Genomic DNA, 27,101 nt, shown 5'->3' on the forward strand with positions numbered 1-27,101 from the left:
TTTTTTTGTCATACATCGTTCTCGAAATCGAACGCTAACGTTGGTAATGTTGATGTGCAGCGGCAGCCGGAGGCTAACGATAGCTCACCTGCCTCACCATCATCTAGCTCCACAAGTGAAGCTGTATCCGTGGCTGTGCGACCTTCTTCTCCAGCCACGAGCCAGGAGGAGAGGATGGATTTGGCTGTGCCCGGCGGTGGTCCTACAGTTCCCGCAAGGGCCCCGCCCCCAACCGATAGGGGACTCTATGGCGCTATTGAGACCCCCGACGCCAAGATCAAAGGCTATATTATAGCAACCGGTCCATGTAGGCCTACCGGCCCATTCCCCAGAGACACACATCAAGGAAACAGGTGTTTCTCCGAGATGTATTACACCACCACTACCAGAGCAGGTATCAAACTGCCACGGACATGGCTGTGTTACTCCCCCACCCTGGACTGTGCCTATTGTGAGCCGTGCTGGCTCTTCGCAGACCGAGGTGCACCGTTCTACAGTGATGCGTGGACATGCGTTGTCTGCGAGGATTGACTCACATGTACAATCTCAGGTCCATGTCGAAGCGTGTGTCATATATGAACAGTGGAAGAAAAACGGGAGAATCGATGCAAACATGGAGAGGAATGCAAGGAATGCTGCTAATTACTGGAGACAGGTACTTGAGCGTGTTGTCAACATTACAATCACTCTGGCCACTTGTAACTTGGCTTTTAGAGGACATAGGGAGATTCCTGGGCTGAAGGACAGCCCAACAGTGGAAACTTTCTCAGTATGATAGAACTTTTAGCATGTTACGATCCGGTTCTGAAAGAACTTGTTGAGCGACCACAAGGTTCTGTGAAATACTTGAGTCCAGCTGTTCAAAATGAGATAATCTACATAATCGCAAAGCGGGTGCAGTGCGACATTCAAGTAGAAAGCAGAAGTAGGCTATATTTTTCGTTCCGTTAATTTCAAGACAACTTTGGGAATTTTGTTTGTTTGTTATGAGTTTGAAATAGATTTTGAAGGGAGAGAGAGAGAGAGAGAAGAGGAGAGAGAGAGAGTAGAGAGAGAGAGAGAGAAGAGAGGAGACACAGAGAGAGAGAGAGAGAGAGAAGACACAGAGAGAGAGAGAGAGAGAGAGAGAAGAGAGCGCTAGGCTCTCGCTTCTTCTCGTCTCTCTCGCTCCTCGAGAGAGAGAAGAGAGAGAGAGAGAGAGAGAGAGAGAGAGAGAGATGCAAGCAAGCAACGCTGAGTTGGGGGGGGGGGCCCAAAAAAATATTTGCACCGGGGCCAATCACAACCTTGTTACGCCACTGGTCCAGTGTGAGGACCAATCAAAGCGTAGGTGGTGGACAGAGGCGGAGCTGAATCTTCATCATCTGTTGGATCCTGAGTCCGGGCTGGAGCTCTGAACTGGAACAGAACAAAAGTCAAAGTTAGTCATGCGTCATTCAAACACCTCTTCTCGCTTCAGAGAACATCTCTACAGTAGCCGGACAAGCTTAACGGTCCACAGACTGAACCCAAATACCCATTTCGGTCGACGGGTACTCGCCGGCTACTCGCCGGCTACTCCTGCTTCGCAGGAAGATGGTAGTACTAACGCCAGTTAGTATTAAAATCGACCTCGCCCTTCTCTTCCCGGGAAAGTAAGGTAGGTCTGATTTTTTAAGCTAGCAACACACCTGTTGATAGCTGGCTTCCCCTTACTACCGTCACACGGTAGCGAGGACGCTTTTCTTTTTCTCTCTCACGGAGGAGAAAAGGATTAGAAGTATATTGACACACCAGTCAATATTCTTTGAGAACAAAGGACCCACACCGTCCCTTTTTCTCCGGATTAAGGATGGGTTGGTAACACTTTTCTCTCAACGACGTACCTGTTACGAGCTGGTCCTCTCCACGCCACGAGGCGAACAAGATGGACGCCTCTCACCCTCACACCAGAGGAGTCAGGGACTCGGAGGCTCGGTGATGCGGCTGCGGGTTGAAGATAGCAGGCACAGACTCACCCCAGGTCTGCTCGTCCTGCCTCGGGCTGGAACACGCCCGGGAGGCTATCGACAACCCCGGCTCGTGCGGGCATTGTGCCCGTTTCACCCGAAAGAGCCTCCACCGACGGCTAGTACACCAAGCTAGCTTGTTGGAACAGGACTCCCTCATGTCCACTGATTCGCCGTTTGGCAATCAAGACACGGGGGCGTCCGCCGCAGAGACTGAGCCCCTCACTGTGTCGGTCTGGGGCTCACTAACAGCGGCAGCTGCGGAACCGGGATCCCACGCCGTGTCAGGCCGGGACCCGGTGGCGGCAAGAGATGTGGGAACGGAGCCCCACGCTTCACCAGGCGGGAGCTCCCGGTGAGACCTCACCATGGTCTCGCCCGCGGAGGCTCGGCCTGCTCCGCATACTGCCGATGGAACTGCCTCCTACCGAGGATGGGCCCGTCACCAAGCAGGAACCCCACGCTGCCAGCGAAGGTGGACCGTTTCCAGTCGACCATGACTGAACGGTCCTACAGAGCCGCAGCGTTGTCCGCCAGGGCTCTGAACGTTTCCTCACTGCTAACCGCATACCAAGCGGAGCTCTGTGAGGATATATGGCCCAGCCGCTGCCTTCGCAGCGGCAGCCCTTCGCAGCGGCAGCCCTTCGCAGCGGCAGCCCTTCGCAGCGGCAGCCCTTCGTCCCTGCTCGGTTCAAAATACCGAAAACGCAGAGGTCGCAGTCCGCCCGAGTCCCCAGCCCAGGCAGGGGACGAGGGTGAGCTGGCCTAGAAAATCTCCGGTTCCGGCTGCAGCCCAGGCGCAGCCAACCCAGAATTTCGGCCAGCAGTCGAGGAAGAAGAAGCGAGCGGCGTGACAGCCCCTCCTTCTCCCCTCTGTGACAGAGCTGGAAGTCTACGGTTCCCCAGCTCTAAATGTGTTCCCGCCGCCTCAACAGATGCCTCAACAGATGCCTCAACACCATCCTCAAGTCCGCATAAACACATTGTAGGAGCCAATTAACTGTGGGTATAAAGGTAGGAACCTATGTGTGTTGGGGAGAGGTTCCGCCGGAAGGCCATACAGTTTTTGACCACACACGGAGCACACACGGAGAACACACACACAAACACGGGATTACAAGCAAAGGAACGGTATTGTGTAAACGGTAATATCATGTGGTGAACATGAAAAGAAGCAAATAAATGGACTGTTTCAAACTGGAAACTTGGTTTCTAACATTTATTCAGCAGCAAACTTGTGTGCGTCAATTACACCCACCAAGCGGATCCTCAGAGGCTTAAAGCGTTGGCTTAGCCTCTACAAATAGTCAAAAACTTGCCTTTTTTGGAGTAACACAAGAGGACATTTTTTCGTTGCGTTTATGGAACGCTGAGAGCGGCTGCTCACCTTCTACCTGACGCCGAGAGGAGGAAAACAACACGCCGGCTGCACAGCTGTTAGCAGCCACCTGACGCCGAGAGGAGGACGGCTACAACTCGTTTGCTCATCTGCTGCACAGGAAGGCGACAGGAGCAACGCGCTGAATGGTGCCGGGAAGCTTTTCGCCGCTTGGCACGGAACTACGTTCATCTAAGGAGGTATGTGTAGCGCGCTACAACCGGTTTAAATGGCCATAGGAATTAAGTTGTGTGCACACATAAGGGGCGTAATTCCAATGCATTGGTTGTGAAAAGGATGAACAATAAGCGCTTGTATTGTACTGATTGATTTGTGACAATCCGTTTGACTTTAAGACATTCAAATATGGAGGAGCGCTCTGCGGACATACCAGCAGCTGACAGCGCGTCAGATTACGCGCTGCCAGCAGCTGGCAAGCTGGATAGCGTGGCCGGCTGTAGTGATGCGCAAAGCACTAAGCGGGTAGTTAAACTCTCTGCCAAAGCACTTGCGGAAAAACTTGAGAGGTTGCAAAATGGCAGAAAGGCTAAGCTAAATAAAGCTAGCAAATTAAGAACAAGTATAAAAGATGTGATGTTAAGTGCTGAACATGCTAAGGTTCAAAATGCTCTGGATGGTTATATTGAATTGTGTGTTGAAGCCAGGTCTATGCATGACACTTTAATGGGTTTATTGCCACATGATGAAAGAGAAAGACATGAAACATGGTTTAAAGCCAAAATGATGTTCAATGATGAATTTATTGTCCAAATCAAGGTGTGGGTTTGTGAAACCAAAGGTACTGCTGATAATAATGATATCAATCCTGATGACAGTGTTTCTAATGTTGGTAAATGTTCAAACAAAAGTGACAGCAGTACAAAGTCAAGTACAACTTCATCTGCACAAATTATAGCAGCAGCAGAAAAGGCTGCAATTGTTGCTCGCATGGCCGGCTTAACTGAGAGGCATGCACTGGAGGAACAGGAGCTACAATTAAAGCTACAATTAAAGCGGAAAAAGGAAAAGCTTGATTTGGAAACTGAGCTAGCTGTATCTACTGCTAGGCTAGCAGTTTTACAGGGTTCACATTCACGACGTTCCTCGCTTGCACCAACAAATGGAATGAACTCATACCTGGAAAAGGAAAAAAGGAAACTGGCATCGTTAAACATACTTAACCCCCTGGCAAAGGAGTATGATTCCACATCATGGCAAATATCCTCCAGCAAACCAACAAAGGTGGACATGGGACCAAAGCAAGCTGAAAGGCAGTTTGCATTTAAGGAAGATGCGTATGTACAAAAGCAACATTATCTGGGAACATCACATGGGTTGATAACTGGTGAATCAACTGCATGGGAAAGGCAACAGGAAAATCACCATCAGCAAATCAATCTAATTCCACCTGAAGGTTTATTCACGATAATGCAAAAGCAAAATGAAATAACAGCTGCACTGGTTCACCAGCAACGTTTACTGTCTCTACCAGCAAGAGACATTCCTATCTTTGATGGAGACCTGTTTCAGTACAAGGCTTTCATTAAAGCATTTGAACAAGGAGTGGAAAACAAAGCCAGCAAAGCCGACTGCTTGTACTATTTTTAGTTCACAAAAGGACAGCCACAGGAACTGGTTCGTAGCTGCCAGCATATGGCTCCAGAACGTGGCTACATTGTGGCAAAGGGTCTTTTGCAAGAACATTTTGGGAACAAGTACAAGATCGCTGCTGCTTACATAGGAAAGGCTCTAGCTTGGCCAACAATAACAAAGGCAGAAGACATTAAAGCACTACAAGCCTATGCTTTATTTCTGCGTGGATGTGGTAATGTGATGGAAGAACTTCAGCACATGCAGGAGTTGGATATGCCCTCCAATATGAAAATGGTTGTCTTCAAGTTGCCATACAAACTAAGGGAACAATGGAGAAACAAAGCTCATAACATCATGGAAGCCTCAAACAACAGAGCTCATTTCATTGACTTGGTCAAATTCATTGAGAGGCATGTACGAGTCCTTTTCTGATCCGATCTTTGGAGACATCGAGGATTCAGGACATAAATCAGTTGCTATCAAATCTTCCAACATGTTTCAGCCACAATCAAAGAACAGAATGAAAGGAAGTAGTTTTGCCGCTACAGTATTCCCAATGAGTGAGGTCGGAATTAAAACGACAAATAACTCAAAACCACAGGAGAGCTTGGTGTGTCATTGTTGTGATCACAACACTCACGTTTTGGACAGATGTAAGCAGTTCAGCAAAAGGAAGCACAGAGACAAAATTCAATTTCTAAAGGAGAAAGGAATTTGCTTTGGATGCTTGTGTATTGGACACATAAGCCGGGACTGTAAACAACGCTTGATCTGTGAGGTTTGTGAAAAGCAACATCCTACTGCGCTCCACATAAATACATCTAATGTGGAATTGGGACAAACCGATAAATCACAAGCACCCCCTCAGACATGTGGACGTACAGGGGCCAGAAATGATGGCTGCATTCTTTCAATTATTCCAGTGCAGGTCAAGTCCACAAAAGGAAGTGAGATTATACAGACCTATGCATTTTTAGATCCTGGAAGCACAGCCACATTCTGCTCAGAAGATCTCATGCACAGATTAAACGTCACAGGAAAAATAACTAATTTTCTTTTGAAGACTATGGGACAGAAAAAGGTCGTTCCAGCTTACTCCTTATTTGGGATGGAGGTATCTGGTCTTGAGGGAAATAACTTTTATTCTCTTCCAGAAGTCCTCACACAGAAGCAAATGCCAGTAACCAAAGAACACATTGCTACAGCCGCAGATGTTAAGAGGTGGAATCATTTGTCAAAAGTTCATATCCCCAGCATAAATGCCAATGTTGACATGTTGATTGGAACCAACGCTCCCAAGATATTGGAACCTTGGGAAATTGTCAACAGTTGTGGAAATGGCCCATACGCTATAAGAACAGTGTTGGGATGGGCCATCAATGGTCCTTTACATGGAAGCAGCAATGGCAGCGATGTTGACATGGAGCAAGCTTCTGTTGTGGTGAATAGGATTTCTGTTTCCAAATTGGAGCTCATGCTTAGCAGTCAGTATAATCATGACTTTAATGAAAAGCCCTCAGAGGAAAAAGAGATGTCAAGGGAAGACCAAACATTTATGAAAATCATGAATACATCTGCAACATTACAGGACAACAGGTACAGCCTGAAGTTGCCGCTTAAGACACCTGACGTCCTTCTTCCAAACAACTTTGCAGTTGCAAAGCAAAGGCTACTTGGATTGAGGAAAAGATTTGTGAGTAACCCAATATTGCATAAGGAATATGCCAGCTTTCTGAATGGAGTGATTGAAAAGGGTTATGCTGAACAGGTACCAACACAGCAGCACTGTGGCAGTGGAAAATTATGGTACATCCCACACCACAGTGTTTACCATCCACGAAAAGGTTCTCTCCGAGTGGTGTTTGATTGTGGTGCCACATTTAAAGGAACATCATTAAACAATGTACTTTATCAAGGTCCCAATCTCACCAGTTCACTGCTTGGAGTTCTCACTCGTTTCAGGCAGGAACCTGTGGCGTTCATGGGCGACATACAGGCTATGTTTCACCAGGTCAAAGTCACAGAAGAAGACCGAGACTTCCTTCGTTTTCTCTGGTGGCCAGAGGGAGACTTCACCAGAGAGATCCAGGAATACAGAATGACGGTGCATCTGTTTGGGGCTGTCTCTTCTCCCAGTTGCGCTAGCTATGCGCTAAGGAAAACTGCTGACGACAACAAGTCTGACTTTTCTGCTGAGACTGTTGAAGCAGTTAAGCGAAATTTCTATGTGGACGACTGTTTGATGGGTTTGGGCTCAGAGAAGGCAGCAATACAAATGGTTGAAGATCTTAATGCTCTCTGTAAAAGAGGAGGTTTTGTGCTGGAAAAATGGATCAGCAATAGTCGGGCAGTTTTGGAGACAATCTCGGAAGAGCAGAAGGCTAAAGAGCTAAAGGACCTGGATCTGGATAGAGACAATCTTCCTCTTGAGAGAGCTTTGGGACTACTCTGGTGCGTCGAGTCAGATTCCTTTAAATTCAAGATGGAAGTGAAACAGCAGGCTCTAACCAGACGTGGCATGCTGTCCACAACAAGCTCGGTGTATGATCCTTTGGGTATTTTGGCACCAGTCACTTTGCCAGCCAAGATAATGCAACACAAGCTTTGCTGGAGAAGCTGTGGATGGGATGATGCTATTCCACCAGATATCGTACACCAGTGGAGACGGTGGTTAGAGGACATTAAGCTGTTGGCATCACTCAAAGTGGACAGGTGTATGAAGCCAAAGGACTTCGGTGAACCCATACACTCTCAACTACATCACTTTGCTGATGCCAGTGAAAATGGCTACGGGACTGTAACTTACATCAGGCTAATGAACTGCAAAGGTGATGTTCATGTTGCTTTCCTATTAGGAAAGGCTAGAGTTACACCCATAAAAATGGTGACCATTCCACGACTGGAACTAACAGCTGCTGTTCTGGCTGCCAGAGTGGATATGATGTTAAAATCAGAGCTTCAACTTCATTTGGATGAGTCTGTGTTTTGGACAGACGGTACTTCAGTTCTGAAGTACATTAACAACGAGGACAAGCGTTTCCACACATTTGTGGCAAATAGGATCACAACCATAAGAGAGGTTTCAAGACCATGTCAATGGAAGCATGTAGGAACCAAAGACAACCCAGCTGATGCTGCATCCAGAGGAATGAAGATCCCCGACTTTCTGAAGAGCCGCAGTTGGCTTGAGGGTCCCACGTTTCTTGTCAAATCTGAAGAAGAATGGCCTACATATTATGGCGGTGATGTCATATTGGATTTGGTTGACCCAGAAGTCAGTAAAGATACCTCGGTTAATATCATAGTCAATGGATCACTTGATGCAACAGACCAGCTCATGACTTACTTCTCAGACTGGAAAAAGCTCAAAGTGTCGGTGGCCTGGTTTATCAGGCTGAAGACAATTCTGTTGGAGTTGTGTCGTAAAAGAAAGGATTTGAATCCCTCTGCACAAGCTGGTCAAGTGAAAAGACTGAAACCCAAAGTCAACCCGGAGAGTCACATCTTGACACCTAAAGATCTCTTGGAAGCTGAGTTGGCTATAATACGCTACGGTCAGCAGCATAGGTTTAAGGATGAAATCACTTCTTTAACATCTGAAACAGGAACAGTTAGCAGACACAGTTCCATCTACAAGCTGGATCCGATTCTGGAAGATGGACTACTAAGAGTTGGTGGCAGGCTAAGCAAAGGAGCAATGCCTTTGGAGGTGAAACATCCACTGATCCTCTCCAAAGAGCAGCATATTTCCACACTCATCCTCAAGGACATTCATCAACTACTAGGGCACAGCGGTAGAAACCATACACTGTCTGCTTTGAGAAGAAAATATTGGATAACAAGTGCTAACTCTGCCATAAGGAAGATCATATCGTCATGCCACTTTTGCAGACGTTACAATGGAAGAGCTATGGAGCAAAAAATGGCGGATCTTCCAAAGGAGAGAATTATTCCAGATCTACCTCCATTCACCAATGTTGGAGTGGATTATTTTGGACCTGTGGAAATCAGAAGGGGCAGATCTACTTGCAAGCGTTGGGTGCGAGAATACCTGCCGTTGCTACAAGAGAGGCAAAAGTGGATCCAAAGGAAAAGGAATATAGTCGCTGGTGATATTGTAGTCATCATGGATTCCTCAGCTCCCCACGGTTCCTGGCCTCTTGGCAAAGTATTGGAGGTTTTTCCTGACAAAGGAGGACTGGTGCGCTCTGTCAAGCTACAGACCAAGACCAACATTATTGTGCGACCTATTACTAAACTATGTTTAGTACAGGAAGTGTAGGATGTGCATTTCTATGTATTGAAATATGATTTTTACATTTGGCTCCATAATTGTTTTCAATTGATACCTGTACTATCAATTAGGGGCTGGTGTGTAGGAGCCAATTAACTGTGGGTATAAAGGTAGGAACCTATGTGTGTTGGGGAGAGGTTCCGCCGGAAGGCCCATACAGTTTTTGACCACACACGGAGCACACACGGAGAACACACACACAAACACGGGATTACAAGCAAAGGAACGGTATTGTGTAAACGGTAATATCATGTGGTGAACATGAAAAGAAGCAAATAAATGGACTGTTTCAAACTGGAAACTTGGTTTCTAACATTTATTCAGCAGCAAACTTGTGTGCGTCAATTACACCCACCAAGCGGATCCTCAGAGGCTTAAAGCGTTGGCTTAGCCTCTACACACATGTCACACACTTATTGATTTTTCTGTCATAAAACATTTTCCGCTGACGCATCCAGGCTTCGAGCCAAGGGCGCAGCTCAAAAAAATGTAAAGAAAAACAATAAACAGTCCGTCAACTGTTCCCCTTCTGAGAGCAGCTACAGCCTCTCTCAAAGGGCGGACAATTGACATGTCTGTGAAGGCACCACCGTCACGCGCATGCGCAGTGCCGGCTGGGGTTGTGAAGGCACCACCGTCATGCGCATGCGCTGTGTCGGTGGGGATTGTCGAAATGGGGCACCACAGTGCTCAGACACTAGAGGGCCCCATAACACAACACATAGAGACTCAGAGGGGAAGAGACGTGACATCTCAGCTGGCTCTAAGGAGCATACAGCGGGAGATGCTCACGACATCTGCTTGGGTTTCTCAAGACAGTAACACGGGGCTACAGACTCCAAGTCACCGTCACCCCCCCTCGCTTCTCGGGCATTCTGCACTCGCAGGCCCGAGGAGAGTCAGCCCATATTCTGGAGAAAGAGATTCTCTCACTCCTAGAAAAGAGGGCTATATCTATTGTACCCGCCGAGCAGAGTCAGGGCGGCTTCTATTCCAAGTACTTCCTCGTTCCCAAACGGGGAGGGAACGGAATTCGGCCAATACTTGATTTAAGGGCTCTGAACAAATATCTAAAAAAGATATAAGTTCAGAATGCTCACTCACACATCTCTGCTGCGGCTCGTGCGACAAAACGACTGGTTTACATCAGTCGACCTGAAAGATGCGTATTTCCACATCCCAGTATATTACCCACACAGGAAATATCTGAGATTCGCATTTCAGGGGATCTGTTATGAATACAGAGTACTCCCCTTCGGTCTGTCTCTCAGTCCAAGGGTGTTTGTACGGTGTACGGAAGCCGCGATAGCCCCGTTAAGACAACAGGGTATTCGCCTGGCGACCTACCTGGACGACTGGCTGCGGAGCAGGAGGCTGTTACGCAGACAAATGTCCTCGTAAAGCACCTGCTCAACCTGGGGTTCATAATAAACACAGAGAAGAGCATGTTGTTCCCAGCACAGACTGTACTCTTCCTGGGTTTACGCCTGAACTCGGTGCCCTTTTCAGCTCGCCTGTCAGCGGAAAGAGTGAAAGCTTTCAGAGCTTGTCTCGCTCTTTTCCAGCTGCGCTAACATGTTCTCTTCAGATCATGCCTGCGATTGCTGTGGCTCATGGCGTCAGCCATCCTGGTCGTACGACTGGGACGCTTACACATGAGGGAGTTTCAGCGCTGGGTGGCCGCCCTAAAACTAGAGAGTGATAGTTACTGTGAAATGCGTAATGGCACTGCGCCACTGGCTGCACCCGACTTTTCTAGTACGAGGTGTGCCTATGGGTGCTGTCCTTTCACGGAAAGTGGTCACCACGGACGCATGTCTGACAGGTTGGGGAGGTATTTATGAAGGTCGCCCGGTGAGGGGTCTCTGGAGCAGAGACCTCCAGCGGGCGCACATAAATTACCTGGAGCTTTTAGCGGTGTTTTCTCACCCTAAAACGCTTTCTGCCTTTCCTCAGGGGACATCACGTCCTCGTGAGGAGAGACAATACGACCACAATATCGTATATTAACCGCCAAGGGGTTTGCGTTCTCTCCAGTTACACACACTGGCGCGCAAACTTATCCTATGGAGTGGTAATAATAATAATAATAATAATAACTGGGATTTCTATAGTGCCTTTCAAGGGACCCAAGGTCGCTTTACAGGAATAGGGCAAGCACAAACAAAACAAAACAAAGGTCAGACAGACAAAACAACAGATAGATTTAAGGGCCGAAAGCCTTGATGAACAGATGGGACTTGAGGGCCCTTTTGAAGGCGTCCAGTGTGGGGATGTTGCGAATCTCCGCAGGGAGAGCGTTCCAGAGGGTGGGGGCAGCCACACTGAAGGCTCAGTCCTCGAAGGTTCTCAGTTTGGTGCGGGGGGTGGTGAGCAGGCCAGAGTCTGAAGACCGCAGGTTCCGGGGTGGGGCATGCGGGTGAAGGATATCCGATAGGTACTGGGGGGCAAGGGCATGGAGGGACTTGTAGGTCAGGAGGAGGACTTTGTAAGTTATGCGGAACTTGACCGGCAACCAGTGGAGGTGGATGAGGGTGGGAGTGATGTGCTGCCAGGGCTTTGTGTGCGTGAGGACCCGAGCTGCACAGTTTTGGACATACTGGAGCCTGTCCAGGGTTTTGTTGGGAACCCCGAACAGGACACCATTGCAGTAGTCCAAGCGGGTGGTGACAAATGCATGCACCAGGGTCTCGGCAACCGACTCCGAGAGTGACGGTCGGAGTCTGGAAATGTTCCGCAGGTGGTAGAAAGCCGATTTGGTCACAGACTTGACGTGGGAATGGAAGGAAAGGGTGGAGTCAAGGATGACACCCAGGTTGCGGGCTTCAGGAAATGGGGAGATGGAGCAGCCGTCGACCTCAAGGACGAAGTCACCAACCTTCTGGAGCAGTGCCTTGGGTGCCACAACCATGAGCTCTGTTTTACCGCTGTTCAGCTTCAGATAGTTTGATGACATCCATGTCTTGATGTCATGCAGACAGTTGATGAGAGACTGAGGGGGGAGCTGGGAGGATGGAGTGGTGCTGAGATACAGTTGGGTATCATCAGCGTAGCAGTGGAAGTTGAGTCCATGATGTCGGATGATCTGGCCGAGGGGGAGCATGTAAATGGTGAACAGGAGGGGGCCAAGTACAGAGCCCTGGGGTACACCGTGGTGGACTGGGGCCGGGGGTGAGTTTGAGCCACTGATGGAGACAAACTGTTTCCTGTTGTGGAGGTAGGATGTCAACCAGGACAGCGCTGTGCCAGTGACACCCAGGAGGTCTGAGAGGCGGGTGAGGAGGATGTTGTGAGAGATGGTGTCAAACGCTGCAGAGAGGTCCAGGAGGATGAGGATGCTGAGGCGGCCAGAGTCAGCCGCAATGAGGAGGTCGTTGGTGATCTTGATGAGGGCGGTCTCAGTGCTGTGTTGCTGTCTGAAGCCGGATTGGAAGGGCTCATAGAGCTCATGGTTGGACATGTACAGATGGAGTTGGACATGTACAGATGGAGTTGTACGGCGACCACTCTTTCCAGAGTTTTGCTGACGAAGAGAAGGTTGGAGATCGGCCGGTGGTTCTGGAGGACGTCGGGGTCGAGGCCAGGTTTTTTAAGTATGGGAGTGACTGAGGCCATTTTGAAGCTGGTGGGGACTATACCAGAAGCCAGAGAAGCGTTGATGATGACCACCATGTAGGGACAGAGGGTGGGTAGGCAGTCCTTGACCAGGGCTGTGGGCATGGGGTCCAGGGAGCAGGTGGAGGTCTTGGCCGAGCTGACCAGTTTGGCCACTTGGAGAGCATCCACAGGGGAGAAGGAGGAGAGGTTGGGGTGGGAGAGGCGCGGCGCTTGAGGTGCGTTACCAGGTGCCTGAGGTGCAGGTAGAGGGGAAGGGCCAGTCACCAGGAGCTGCCGATGGATGTCCTCGACTTTCGCCTGGAAGAAGTCGAGGTAGACGTCTCCTCTCTCTGAGAGCGACTCACGTACCGGGAGTGATGAACCTCGGGCGGATCTGCTGTCCAGAGTGCACCACTTTATGCAGACTGGACTCTACATCCAAGGATTGTGAGCCAGCTGTGGGTGCGTTATGGCAGAGCCGCGGTGGATCTGTTCGCATCAAAAGACAACGCTCAGTGTCAGCTGTTCTTTTCGATGCGTGATCTAAATGCACCGTTAGGCGTGGATGCACTTGCGCACAATTGGCCCCTGGGCCTTCTGTACGCGTTCCCACCTCTGGCTCTGATACCTCCAACTCTGGCCAGAGTGAGAGAGCAACGCCACACACTTATTCTGATAGCTCCACACTGGCCAGCTATGTACTGGCTAGCGGAGATATATCAGCTGCTGTGCGGGCAGCCATGGCAGCTCCCACTACGCAGGGACATACTGTCCCAAGCGGGGGGGGGGGGAGATCTTTCACCCACACCCAGAGCGCTTGGCTCTATGGGCTTGGCCCGTGAGTGGTACAATCTGAATACAGTGTGACATGAAGCTGACCCTGGCAGCTGCCAAGCGAGCCAGTGGCACTCATGCGCTATCTGTACAGTCTTGCACTCGGTTCGCCCCAGGGCAAACAGAGTGTGGTTGAAGCCCAACCCTGCCTTTATTTTAAGGCGGTTGGTTCAGGTACCATATTTGACATTGAGGCATCCTCCCCGCCACTGTATTCCTCCGGGGAACAGCGGCCGGATTTGCCGTTTCCAGCCCGTGCTTTGCGCACGTACAGGGACAGATCAAGGGTGCTTCGTCATAATGACCAAACCCCTTGTGTCCTGGGCTAACCCTTATAAGGGCAAGCCTGTGTAAGGAAATATTTGTATGTATTCATGCAAACTGTGAAGAAGCTTGAAAATGATTTGTGTAGAAAACTGGGCTGGTTTTGGGCCTGCTAACATGTGGTTTTTAGAGGACACAGGAAGAGGGGGAAGGTCAGGAGTTAACATACAGTCATCCCTGATGTGGGGTGTTGATGATAATTTGGGCAGCCAATCACTGGTCTGGAAGGGAGGCGCAGATAACTCCTCCTTGGGTCAGCGAGGGATATAGACAGAAACCCCGCTGTGTTCGGCCTCTCTCTTCACGCGTCGCTGGGACTGGAGGTCCGGGGGCCTGTGGGCAGGAGCCAGGAGTAGGCCAAACTCCTGACAGTACACATGATACGATATGGTTGTGTATGGTAATGTATTTGATTGTATTGCATTGTATATTACCATTAAAATGGATTATTGTTAAACGGTTACTTGTATGATCTGGATTCCCTTCCTGTAAGATAATGGCTTGTGTAGGGATGCGAGGAGATTTGGAAATGCGGCCTAATTAACATTTAAATCTCCTAACACCTGTTACTAAGCAACGGCTCTCCCACTGGTTTGTGGAAGCAATTGCTTTGGGGCCCATACGAGTCAGAGTTTGCAGGCACCCTCGGGTCCGCGAGCTCTTTCGACTCAGGGTCTGGCTGCATCCTGGGCTCTGTCCAGGATGTCTCCCATCCAAGACATTGGTGCAGCGGCGAGGACCAGCTCGCTCACTTTTGTCCGCCTCTTAACAGTCTGGACGTTCTACTCCCAGTGGGACTCAAGCAGTGCTGGGCACCTGGTTGAGTCAGAGCTCTACCTGTTGAGTTCTGGTTGGTTTGGTGATTTTCGAGATAAGCTCGTCTGGCAATACGGGAGCTACAATATCCCATAGTGAGACATCGAACGGAGTGTTATGAATGAGAACTATAGGTTACTTACGTAACCCCAGGCCTCAGAGTAACATGAAGTGAGATGTCTCACCAGACGGCCCTCCTTGCTATGGTGAAGCGAGAAGAGGTGCTTATTTTGAATGACGCATGCGTCGTGGCGCAAGCTACTTATAGAGGGTGATTCCCTGACGTTGACGTCAAGATCACCAGATCACCAGCCAATCAGGATTGGCGTAATGAGATTGATGTTTCTGTTTGCTCCGCGATGAGGCGCATCCCATAGTGAGACATCTCACTTTATGTTACTCTGAGAACTGGGGTTACGTAAGTATCCTATAGTATCATTTGTATTTTCATCTAAAAGGCATGACATTTCTAGGTGTTATTAATCAAAAGCAGAGTAAGGCCAAATAAGCACACACAAAAAGCATGTGCACTGCTAACACATACAGTACTTTGTATTTAGAGAAAGCCATGGGGAATTACAGGTCTCTTCTTTTCTTAATTTGTTCTGAGACCAAAAATTAAGATTTCTGTTTCTCTTAAAACAGTTATCTGTACGTTACTGCGTTTAACTTTTCACACAACTATCACACAGTTTGCAATCAAATGTCTCTCAAGTGCAGCTTTCCCGTGAGAGGCTTCTGCTCTCAGTGTGTGGTGTGTAAAAAAAAATGCAAAAGTACAAACCACTCGGCTCAGTAGGAAGTCACAGAGCTTTGGTTAACGGCTGTGTGACAAAAATAGGAAGCAAAGCTGTGATCATGTATGTGATATGCACTGTGTCTGCATTATGTTTACGACACCAGCATGTCATTAAGAGTTTTAAGAACATGACACCTTTTGAGTTTTAGAAAAAGGAGCAATGTTCCATCAGTGCATCAACTTATGGGAAAACTATATTTTAAAAAAGAAAGAAGAAAAAAACACACACAAGCAAACAACAAATACACATCACTAAGAAACACAGTGCAGTTTTAATACAGATATTGCCGGACAGAGACCTCAGCAGCAGGTTTAGAGAGAAGCATGGCGGTGCATCAGGTTGGTCGGACCCAAAGCTTTAAAAGAGCAAGCAGCTCAACCAGAAATGTGAGCAGCAGGACCTGGAACTGCAGACAGAAGGTGGCGTAGAAAGGAGTCATGGATGATAAACAGTAAATAACCATTACATATCGGCTCTGCAGATATACTGTGTGCATAGTGATTAGTGTGCATAGTAGGTAATATAACTGTCTGAGGCTCCAGTTATGGATTTAGCTTGTTCCTGATATTCAGTCCAAGTCTGTACGGCAGGCTCAGTCAGTAGGGGCTTGGACTGGGAGCTGTAGGGTCGCTGGTTCAAGTCCCCGATCAGACCTAAAATATGGAGTGTGGACAGCTATTTGGAGAGGTCCCAGATCACCTCCTGCCCTGCCGTGGTGCCCTTGAGCAAGGCACCGGACATTTTTTTACATTTCACTAAAAAGTAAAAAAAGACCTTGTCTCTTACCTGAGCAGTATCATAAACTGTATTCTCGATAATCACTCTTTTGCCTGCAGGTCAGTGAAAAAAAAGTGGATTTGCATTAATTTACATTTCCTCTTGAGAGCTTCACCTTTAATGCTTATTACCTTCATAACATTCACATTACTTGAGCTGCATCTGACTTGACTCTAGATATTGGTTGTGTCTAAATTGTCTTTTTCAAACAGCTGAACACTTTAAAGGCTCTATATGTAGATTATTATAAAGAGCATGTTGCTGTATGAGAGGTTTCAGATATGTGTTATGTGATGGCTCAATAGACAATGAAGAGGTGGCATATGATGGACTTTAATAAAACACTTAATTCCCACAAACAGTAAAACAAAAATAAATGTTTTTCATAAAATGCACACTTAGACGTACTTGTTCTTCTTGTTCGAAGATACCAAAGTACTGCACCAGTGATGGCGAGAGCGAGAATTGTGAAGAATCCCAAAATGATGGGAACAGGGTTTGGTGGGAGAGGATCTGTAAATAAAAACATAAGCCACATTATAATGCTTGGTTAAATTCATAAACTTAGTCAAGTGTGCGACTGCATCACATCCAGCCAGACTGTTAGATTTAATTACACACACATGTCTTAGTAGCAGACCTGATCTGTTATTCAGTTCAATGTGAAACTTCCAAAGGTCACTGAGTAAGCACAGTTAAGCACCGCCTGGCTCTTGTTTGATCAAAGCAACGCTGGGAGATAATGATAGCTGGTTCTGATAGTCAAATTACTGGAGCAGAAACTTCCCCAATTTCACCGAATAATTCCCAGTTTAGTTTCATAAACTACAAAACACTTCATTGTAGTTGAAAGATAAGGCTCATCCTTTTATATTTTTATACAGGTTTAACTGAAACCATTAAGAAAAACAAGCGTTTAATTTATTTTTATGCACTCTTCTAGTTCTGTCGTCCTGTCTGAAAAACACTGCTCACAGCAGCGGACACTAAATGAGGTCATGTTGAGACGAGGACAAATATAGTTAGCAATATTTGCACCGCAGATGTTTTTTTGTAATTGGTTCAATGAGGTAAAAAGAAACTCTTCTTTTAAATGTTTTTAGAGCCTGAAAAACTGAGTAATACATGGGTTTTACAATATTTGTAACAAACCCAATGTACAGTATTTGTTACACTGTGGAATAAAATGTATCTTATTTAGAGACACATACAAGTTTTTCATTAAAAAAAACATTTTATGCTCTAATGTTCTGACTCCAAACTGTGTATTATTATCTGGAAGTAGTTTCTCTTACCATCATGCTGGTGGCAGACATCATTGATTATTTTGGAGTCTTTGGTCCAGCTGACATGGTTGCTATGGTTACAGATGATCGAGCCACTTGATTGGTGGACCTGGAGAAAAGTATCAGGGATCCCCTCTGCCCGCTCTCCTCCCTCCTGACTGCAGGTTCTGGTGTCACATGAGAAAGTGCTGTTGGTGTGAGAGTCCTGTGAGCTGCAGGTCGCAGTGAAGCTACAGGAGGAAGAGCTTTCAGAGACAGAGCTCACTGTGAGGTTTACTGGAGACACTCGGTCTGAGGAGGGAAGGAGCAGGGGAAGAGTTTCAGAAACAAGACCACAGAAACTCTATCAGTGTTTCAGAGGTTAACAAACCTACCTTGAACTTTAATCTTGTATTTAGCTGCTTCTGTTTCCTCTCCTGAAGGCTTTGTCACTACAGCAGTATAAACTCCACTGTCTGCCTCTTGGAGATTCTTCAATTTCACAGAGAAATTATTAACAGGAAACTCAACCCTTTCAGCATAATCAGGAAATACATGTAGATTGTTGCCAGAGTTAACTATTAATACTTTATTTTTTTCATTGAATGTCCATGAAAAACTAAAAACATCCTGAAGAACATCAGCTGCCATGACATTCAGAAGCACATCCTCTCCCTTCAGCACAAACACAGGAGTCCCAGCACTGATCCCTGTAAAACAGAAGACACATCATACAGTAAATATCACATATTACATTGTGATTGGTTCAAAACTGAATATTTCTCTATTCTTACTAGCCTATATGTGATTATAAAATACCTCGAAAAATCGAAGGTTTGAACATATATTTGAAAAAATCTTGGATTGGCTTTGACCCTTGAAGCTGCTTATAGAGGCGTTTATCAGTTGAACCAACATCTTGCTTTAAGTATCTATGTTTCTTTTTCATATGACAAATTATTTCCATTCGGTCTCGTATGAAAAACAGCGGACTTTCTTACACCTTGCTTATTTTTTCCCCCTCTTTACACATATTGTTTCCAAGATTTAACAGAGGCGAAGCATTTACTACCTTTCTACACTTGGTTATAATCTGCCTCAAACCACTTCCTGGGTTGCCAGAGTCCTATTGTGAACCCTTAAATGTTGAGAACACCGAAGTGTTATGTTAGAAATGTATAGTTCAGGTACACAGCACATAGAAACTGCCAGATCATAACTTGCATAGGTTGGTCAATTTGCACAATCAGCATAATTATTATTAGCATTAATTACCATTATAGCCTATGTGGACAATAGTTACAAAATTGGCTTGGCCGATTTGGACACTTTTGGAATTGTTTGGGGGTAATTTGCCAATATTTGTACTCTGTGAGTTGATTTTGATTCATTTTAGGTTGATTTCGAAGATTTAGGGGACTCATTTGGATTGGACAGTCCTCAGTAAAAATAATAACTTCCCTCTTGTGCTCTCACCCTTTTTCAGTCAAAAACAGATATATGTGGATTTGCATTAATTTACATTTCATTTAGAGAGCTTCACCTTTGCTTATCTTCACAATATTTACATTACTTGAGCTGCATCTGAATTGACTCCCGATTTAGGTTGTGTCTAAAGTATCTTTTTCAAACAGCTGAACACTTTAAAGCCTCTATATGTAGATTATTATATAGAGTTTGTTGCTGTATGAGAGGTTTCAGATATGTTTTATGTGATTGCTCAATAGACAATGGGGACGTGTAGGTAGCATATGATGAACTTGACTAAAACAGGCAGCTCTTTCCTGGAGCGTCAGCTTCAGCGTCAGACAGACGAAGACTGACAAAGACATTGGAGTCCTGCGGGAGTCACGAGGGAGGCAAAGAGGAGGCAAATCCTACTTTGATTGAGCTAAGTATCGCTGGTGTTTTATTTTCTTTATTTTCTTTTGTTTTCTAGCCCCTCATCCTATAATCATGTGTCTTTTCTCCATTCCTGTTCATGTGTCTTTTCGCAATTATCACTGGCCTCGTGTATTTTCTAATCGATATAACCGGCCTGCTCTCGTCTATCCCACGTGCTCCACTGAGATCCAACATCTAGTTTCAGGCGGCCTGTGGAACTGCCAGTCAGCTGTTCCTAAGGCTGACTTCATCTCTGGCTACGCCTCCCTGCAGTCTCTGGATTTCCTTGCTCTCACTGAGACCTGGATTACTCCATCCAACACATCCACCCCAGCAGCTCTCTCCACAGCATATTCCTTCTCCCATACACCCAGACCCACTGGCAGAGGAGGTGGCACTGGTCTCCTGCTCTCTCCCAAATGGAGCTTGTCCCTCTTCAAGCTACCTAACTTCGCTCCTTCCACCTTTGAATTCCATGCCGTTACAGTAACCCATCCTATACAATGAACCATTGTTGTTCTCTACCGTCCACCAAGAGGAATTATATAATCTCCTCTCACACATCCCTGAAACTGGCCCTCCCACTGTACTTCTCGGAGACATCAACCTCCACACTGGGAAGATATCTGAACTAACATCTCTTTTAACCGCCTTTGCTTTCTCACTGTCTCCATCGCCTCTCTCCATTCTCTTTACAACATCAGGAGGATGCGTCTCCAGCTGACCCAGAAAGCGACGCAGGTTCTGGTCCAGGCTCTCGTCATCTCACGCCTAGACTACTGCAACTCCCTCCTGGCTGGTCTACCTGCATGTGCCATCCGACCTCTGCAGCTCATCCAGAATGTAGCGGCTCGTCTGGTTTTCAACCTTCCTAAATTTTCCCACAACACTCCGCTCCTCCGCTCCCTCCACTGGCTTCCGGTAACTGCTAGAATCCACTTCAAGACACTGGTACTTGCGTACGATGCTGCGAATGGATCTGGCCCTTCCTACATCCAGGACATGGTTAAACCGTACACCCCAGCGCGTGCTCTACGCTCTGCATCAGCCAAACGACTCGCTGCACCCGCACTGCGAGGGGGACCCAAGTTCCCATCAGCAAAAACACGTGGGTTTGCTATCCTGGCTCCTAAATGGTGGAATGAGCTCCCCATTGACATCAGGACGGCAGATAACTTGCACATCTTCCGGTGCAGACTGAAAACTCATCTCTTTCGACTCCACTTCGAGTGATAGAATTATTAACAAAGAATTGCTAACAGAGCACGAATGGCGCGTTTCCACTGCAGCGGGTAGCTCGCTTTAAGCGTGCCGAGCCGTGCGGGGCCCGTTTTTGGTTGCGTTTCCACTTGGTCTAGTTTTGGCCCGGGGCTACTTTTTCACCTTTTTTCTGGCCCGACTAAATCGTGGTTCTAGGGCCAGGAACAACCAGGCTGAGTCGGGCTGAGTATGCTAAACTAGAGAGAGAATCGCTGGCAAGGGGGCTACAACTACAACAAGATGAACATATTTGACCGTGATTTAATTGTAATACACGTTTCTAAATGATGCCGAAGTAACAACATACTGATACCGGTTAGTAAAAACCATGAATTAATGCTTTGACAAGTCTGCAGACAGACGGCAGGCGAAAAACCCTTTTAAAATGCGTGTTTTCTAAGTGGAGCTTGGCTAAGCTAACGTTATATATGCTCCGACCGTCCACACTCACAACAACGGCCTATACAGACATAAATAAACCAGCGACTGTATTCGCCATGACACAGGCAGTCTGTGGTTTGTACTTGTTTAACTTTTGTCTAGTTTCTGAACAGATATGAGGAGCTGTGAGCTCTGAGTGCTAAGAGCTAACGGCTGTGTTGTTTTTCTGGGGCTCTCATTGGAGATGACGTCATGGCTCCGCCTACACTGCGTTACTATAGTAACTGCCTCAGTTCCTAAACTGTAATGGAAGCACAGTATTAAAGTGAGCCGGGCCTAATAAGGCCTAACCAAACCGAGCGAGGCCGACCGAGGCCTGCAGTGGAAACGCGCCATTATATACTAATAAAGGAATGGCTTATCTAAAGCCAGTTGAGCAGCACTTGAAATGTTTGGCTCTATGAAACCTGATGTACTTTATGATTCTGTTTTCTTCAAGGTTGTATCTTCCTGGTCGAATGTACTTATTGTAAGTCGCTTTGGATAAAAGCGTCAGCTACTGTAAATGCAATGTAATGTAAAACACTTAATTCCCACAAACAGTAAAACAAAAATAAATGTTTTTGATGAAATGCACACTTAGACTTACTTGTTCTTCTCGTTCGAAGATACCAAAGTAATGCACCAATGATGGCGAGAATGAGAATTGTGCTCTCTACAGTATATCCAATGATCGCAACACATGGTAGTCAAAATCAGCCCACCAAGAGTACATATATTTCCACTTGCTGGTTGAAACTGCCACTTTTGATCCTGAAACTGTCAGAAATGGATTCAGCGTCCTCAATAACTGCCAAACCACTCCAAGATTTTCCAAATCGGTCAAGAGTTTTTTTAGCTATTGTTTACAGTACGTTTATTTTAATTCACGCAATTTATTCTAATTGTGCAAATTGCCAAACATATGGACGTTTTAATCCAGCAGTTTCTATGTGCTGGGGATTACACATTTCTATCATAAAACTGTATTTTACATTCACTGACACTGAAGATACATTTATTTTTACTTCACCAGGACCTTTTTGCCTGTGTGTGGTTTCAACCGACATAACTGAATATGGGCCATTCCACCGAATTGGACCAAAGTCAGGTTGGAAACGTTTTGAAATGTTTTTTCCCCAAAACGTTGTTCATATACATTTTTGTACCATATCTAAATTATGCATATCTAGTAAACGAACCGTACATTTTTATATCGTATTTTCAGACTGTATTGGAAGGTTCTTCCTCTACCAAAAATGGTCACTACCGAAACATAGTAAATACACTGTAGTAAAAAAGTGTTATATTAACCTGTTAAGATTTTTTTACCTTCCCTTCTCAAAATAGTATTTTAACAAATATTTCTTGATGAAATTAAATTAATAAAAGTGGATTTTTAATAAAATTTCAATTTATACAATTCATAAAAATCACAATGCAAACTTTCTTTGTAAAATGCATAATACTGATCATAGTGATTCCAGAGTTGATAATTGTTGAAATTGAACATACATTAAACTAATCAGTATCATATCATTTTAGTTGATAACTCAATATACTTTATTTTGTACAAAACATCCAGTGTTTCGGTAGTGACTGCACTGTTTCAGGAGTGACTGCAGTATTTTGTTTCAAGGTTTATTCATATTCCCTCAACCTTATTGCTTAATCTTAACTCATAACATGTTGCAGTGTGAATGTTTGAAGCTACTGACCCAGAATCAGCACTTTAGTAACAGGCTGAAATAGAGGGGAATGAGGCTAGAATGGGTGATCTGTTTGGTATTTTGAGCAAAACACTTAATAGACATGTTTTTTATATATCTAAGACCTATAATATATGCCTACAAATAGTATAATAAGAGACCTTTAAAGTAACACACTGATTTTCAGACTTTAAAAGTATAGTTTTTTTTATAAAAAAAAAAAAATGAAACCCACAATAAATTTAAATATTCCAACTTCTGAATGTAATCATAAAGATCTTCTAAATACACCATTGAACAAAAAAAAAGAAGTTTTAATTACAGACATTGACATTGAGATGTCAGGGATGGGGACAGCTACTTCCCAATAGAAAGTAACCTATACATGATGTTTTTGTATATATTAAGCTTATCACTATCTAATGTAATGCCTTGTGTTTAAATAGACCATAACATATTCTTAGTAAATATCTATGTCTGAATACTTAATTGTTTTGTTAAATAGTTTTCTTGTACTAATTCGGTAGAATGCCCATTATATCAACATATCTCAATACAATTTACATTTAATTGGTATTTTACTAATTTTACTAAATGACAATAAATAGACAACTAATGATTGTATACATTTGTAAATACTATCTAATTAAAATATAGGTTTAAAAAAAAGCATTACCTTTCTAATCTTACGTAGTGCTACAACAACTTTGACTGTGAGAACGAAACAAGTCGATGTTCTTACCTTTTGATTCACTTAAATAAAGCAAATAAACGACAAAGAGGACTGTAACAAACAACTTCATTCTGCAAATGGGCTGTATGAGGAAGTGACACAGCGTTTTGTCAGCCACAATCTCTCCCAGCTTCCTCTCAGCAAAGCTTCATTGCTCATGTCTTTGAAATCCGCCTGTTTCCATATTTGCTTTCCATGACATGATTCGACTTTGCCTTTAAAACACATAATCACCTTTATTAAAGCACTTTTTTTTAGAGAGGTGTATCTCTTTCTCTCTCTCTTAAACACTATTTACATTCCAGGGCTCGATGTTAATTCAATACAATTTAACATATACTGTACATTCAATTTCCAACATAGTCATAATATTCACCCTCATTAATGGCACACATTCCCATCAGAATAAAATCATTTTCAGTCACATACAACATAACAACATAACATAACATAACACATTCTCCACACTCACCTCTGAGAATTAAAAAGGGCTACGAAAAAGTGTTAAAAAGGGCTACGGAAAGGCAAGCTTACAATGCTAAGAGTAACATTTGCAATCTACAATAACCTGTCTTTGGGCTTTGTTTGGAGAGAGAGGAGGAGGAGGACGGAAGCTGAATAAACATTGAAACAGGAAGAGTCAATTTATTTATACAGCCCAAAAACAAGAATTTGGCTTAAAGTCATATAGTAGGCCTATATCCTATAATGCTGATGGGTTTGTCTCTTGACTGTATATTTTAGAAAGGCTCTCTGTACTTAAACAAAATGACTCAGGGTGCATCTGAGATTAGAGGGGGTGCAGGGGTAAAGTGCTATTTTTAGAAGTGGGAAGTGAATCTAACACAAGATTATTTTTAAATATTGAAGTTAAAAGCATCAATCTGGTGCACTTTGAGAGCAAAAGTAAGAGATCTATGGATACATCTCTCAACACCCATATGAAACAGAACTGTAAGCAGATGTTCTTTTTCTTTATGGATATTTTACAAATCATTCCCCTTTTAAACTCTATTCTTGTTTTACTGTCATATAGTATGTCATTGTTAGTGAGTTACTCGGATGACTACCAGCATTGTGGTGAAGGCATCTGAGTTAGATGTATTTTTCTTTTGGGACCAACTTTTTATTGTTGTTTTTTTTTTTTTTGCCCTCACACAAGGGACTTATACAGATACAAATGATATAGACAATACAAAAAAAAAATATATATATATATATATACTGTATAGGGAATCCCTTTCCCATGCCAAACCCGGCCCCCCCTCTTCCCACCCATCTTGCCATTTCACAGAAAATCCTACCTGATGTTTTTTAGCAATCGTCTGAGTTCATCTATATATTATATATATATTATAGCATAACAATTTATAGCATAACTATTTATCCACATAAAATACATTCATTTCTTTATACATACATGTAGATTGTTGCCAGAGTTAACTATTAATACTTTATTTTTTTCATTGAATGTCCATGAAAAACTAAAAACATCCTGAAGAACATCAGCTGCCATGACATTCAGAAGCACATCCTCTCCCTTCAGCACAAACACAGGAGTCCCAGCACTGATCCCTGTAAAACAGAAGACACATCATACAGTAAATATCACATATTACATTGTGATTGGTTCAAAACTGAATATTTCTCTATTCTTACTAGCCTATATGTGATTATAAAATACCTCGAAAAATCGAAGGTTTGAACATATATTTGAAAAAATCTTGGATTGGCTTTGACCCTTGAAGCTGCTTATAGAGGCGTTTATCAGTTGAACCAACATCTTGCTTTAAGTATCTATGTTTCTTTTTCATATGACAAATTATTTCCATTCGGTCTCGTATGAAAAACAGCGAGGCCGACCGAGGCCTGCAGTGGAAACGCGCCATTATATACTAATAAAGGAATGGCTTATCTAAAGCCAGTTGAGCAGCACTTGAAATGTTTGGCTCTATGAAACCTGATGTACTTTATGATTCTGTTTTCTTCAAGGTTGTATCTTCCTGGTCGAATGTACTTATTGTAAGTCGCTTTGGATAAAAGCGTCAGCTACTGTAAATGCAATGTAATGTAAAACACTTAATTCCCACAAACAGTAAAACAAAAATAAATGTTTTTGATGAAATGCACACTTAGACTTACTTGTTCTTCTCGTTCGAAGATACCAAAGTAATGCACCAATGATGGCGAGAATGAGAATTGTGCTCTCTACAGTATATCCAATGATCGCAACACATGGTAGTCAAAATCAGCCCACCAAGAGTACATATATTTCCACTTGCTGGTTGAAACTGCCACTTTTGATCCTGAAACTGTCAGAAATGGATTCAGCGTCCTCAATAACTGCCAAACCACTCCAAGATTTTCCAAATCGGTCAAGAGTTTTTTTAGCTATTGTTTACAGTACGTTTATTTTAATTCACGCAATTTATTCTAATTGTGCAAATTGCCAAACATATGGACGTTTTAATCCAGCAGTTTCTATGTGCTGGGGATTACACATTTCTATCATAAAACTGTATTTTACATTCACTGACACTGAAGATACATTTATTTTTACTTCACCAGGACCTTTTTGCCTGTGTGTGGTTTCAACCGACATAACTGAATATGGGCCATTCCACCGAATTGGACCAAAGTCAGGTTGGAAACGTTTTGAAATGTTTTTTCCCCAAAACGTTGTTCATATACATTTTTGTACCATATCTAAATTATGCATATCTAGTAAACGAACCGTACATTTTTATATCGTATTTTCAGACTGTATTGGAAGGTTCTTCCTCTACCAAAAATGGTCACTACCGAAACATAGTAAATACACTGTAGTAAAAAAGTGTTATATTAACCTGTTAAGATTTTTTTACCTTCCCTTCTCAAAATAGTATTTTAACAAATATTTCTTGATGAAATTAAATTAATAAAAGTGGATTTTTAATAAAATTTCAATTTATACAATTCATAAAAATCACAATGCAAACTTTCTTTGTAAAATGCATAATACTGATCATAGTGATTCCAGAGTTGATAATTGTTGAAATTGAACATACATTAAACTAATCAGTATCATATCATTTTAGTTGATAACTCAATATACTTTATTTTGTACAAAACATCCAGTGTTTCGGTAGTGACTGCACTGTTTCAGGAGTGACTGCAGTATTTTGTTTCAAGGTTTATTCATATTCCCTCAACCTTATTGCTTAATCTTAACTCATAACATGTTGCAGTGTGAATGTTTGAAGCTACTGACCCAGAATCAGCACTTTAGTAACAGGCTGAAATAGAGGGGAATGAGGCTAGAATGGGTGATCTGTTTGGTATTTTGAGCAAAACACTTAATAGACATGTTTTTTATATATCTAAGACCTATAATATATGCCTACAAATAGTATAATAAGAGACCTTTAAAGTAACACACTGATTTTCAGA

At 44.2% G+C, this 27,101-nt stretch overlaps 2 protein-coding genes across 4 annotated transcripts in view; one reads left to right on the top strand and one right to left on the bottom strand.

Moving 5' to 3' along the window:
- The window catches only part of LOC117461734 (SLAM family member 7-like), a 45,374-nt gene extending 20,580 nt beyond the window's left edge, over positions 1-24,794 (bottom strand). The window contains exons 1-7 of one of the 3 annotated variants that reach the window (XM_034103622.2): positions 24,145-24,794; positions 23,682-23,887; positions 18,062-18,376; positions 17,697-17,978; positions 16,810-16,914; positions 16,411-16,454; positions 1,287-1,398 (exon numbers count right to left, since the gene is read on the bottom strand). In XM_034103622.2, the coding sequence (XP_033959513.1) occupies positions 1,291-1,398; positions 16,411-16,454; positions 16,810-16,914; positions 17,697-17,978; positions 18,062-18,376; positions 23,682-23,742 (915 nt within the window). In that variant the 5' untranslated portion in view covers positions 23,743-23,887; positions 24,145-24,794 and the 3' untranslated portion in view covers positions 1,287-1,290. Of the gene's footprint in view, positions 1-1,192; positions 1,399-16,410; positions 16,455-16,809; positions 16,915-17,696; positions 17,979-18,061; positions 18,377-23,681 lie in introns of those variants that run through there. The other 2 variants (XM_034103625.2, XM_034103626.2) reach the window with 2 other exon arrangements.
- LOC117461733 (SLAM family member 7-like) overlaps positions 1-27,101 on the top strand; it is a 69,205-nt gene that overhangs the window by 26,103 nt on the left and 16,001 nt on the right. The window lies entirely within an intron of this gene.

This window comes from Pseudochaenichthys georgianus, chromosome 17, assembly GCF_902827115.2.
Source record: "Pseudochaenichthys georgianus chromosome 17, fPseGeo1.2, whole genome shotgun sequence".
Lineage (NCBI taxonomy): Eukaryota > Metazoa > Chordata > Actinopteri > Perciformes > Channichthyidae > Pseudochaenichthys > Pseudochaenichthys georgianus.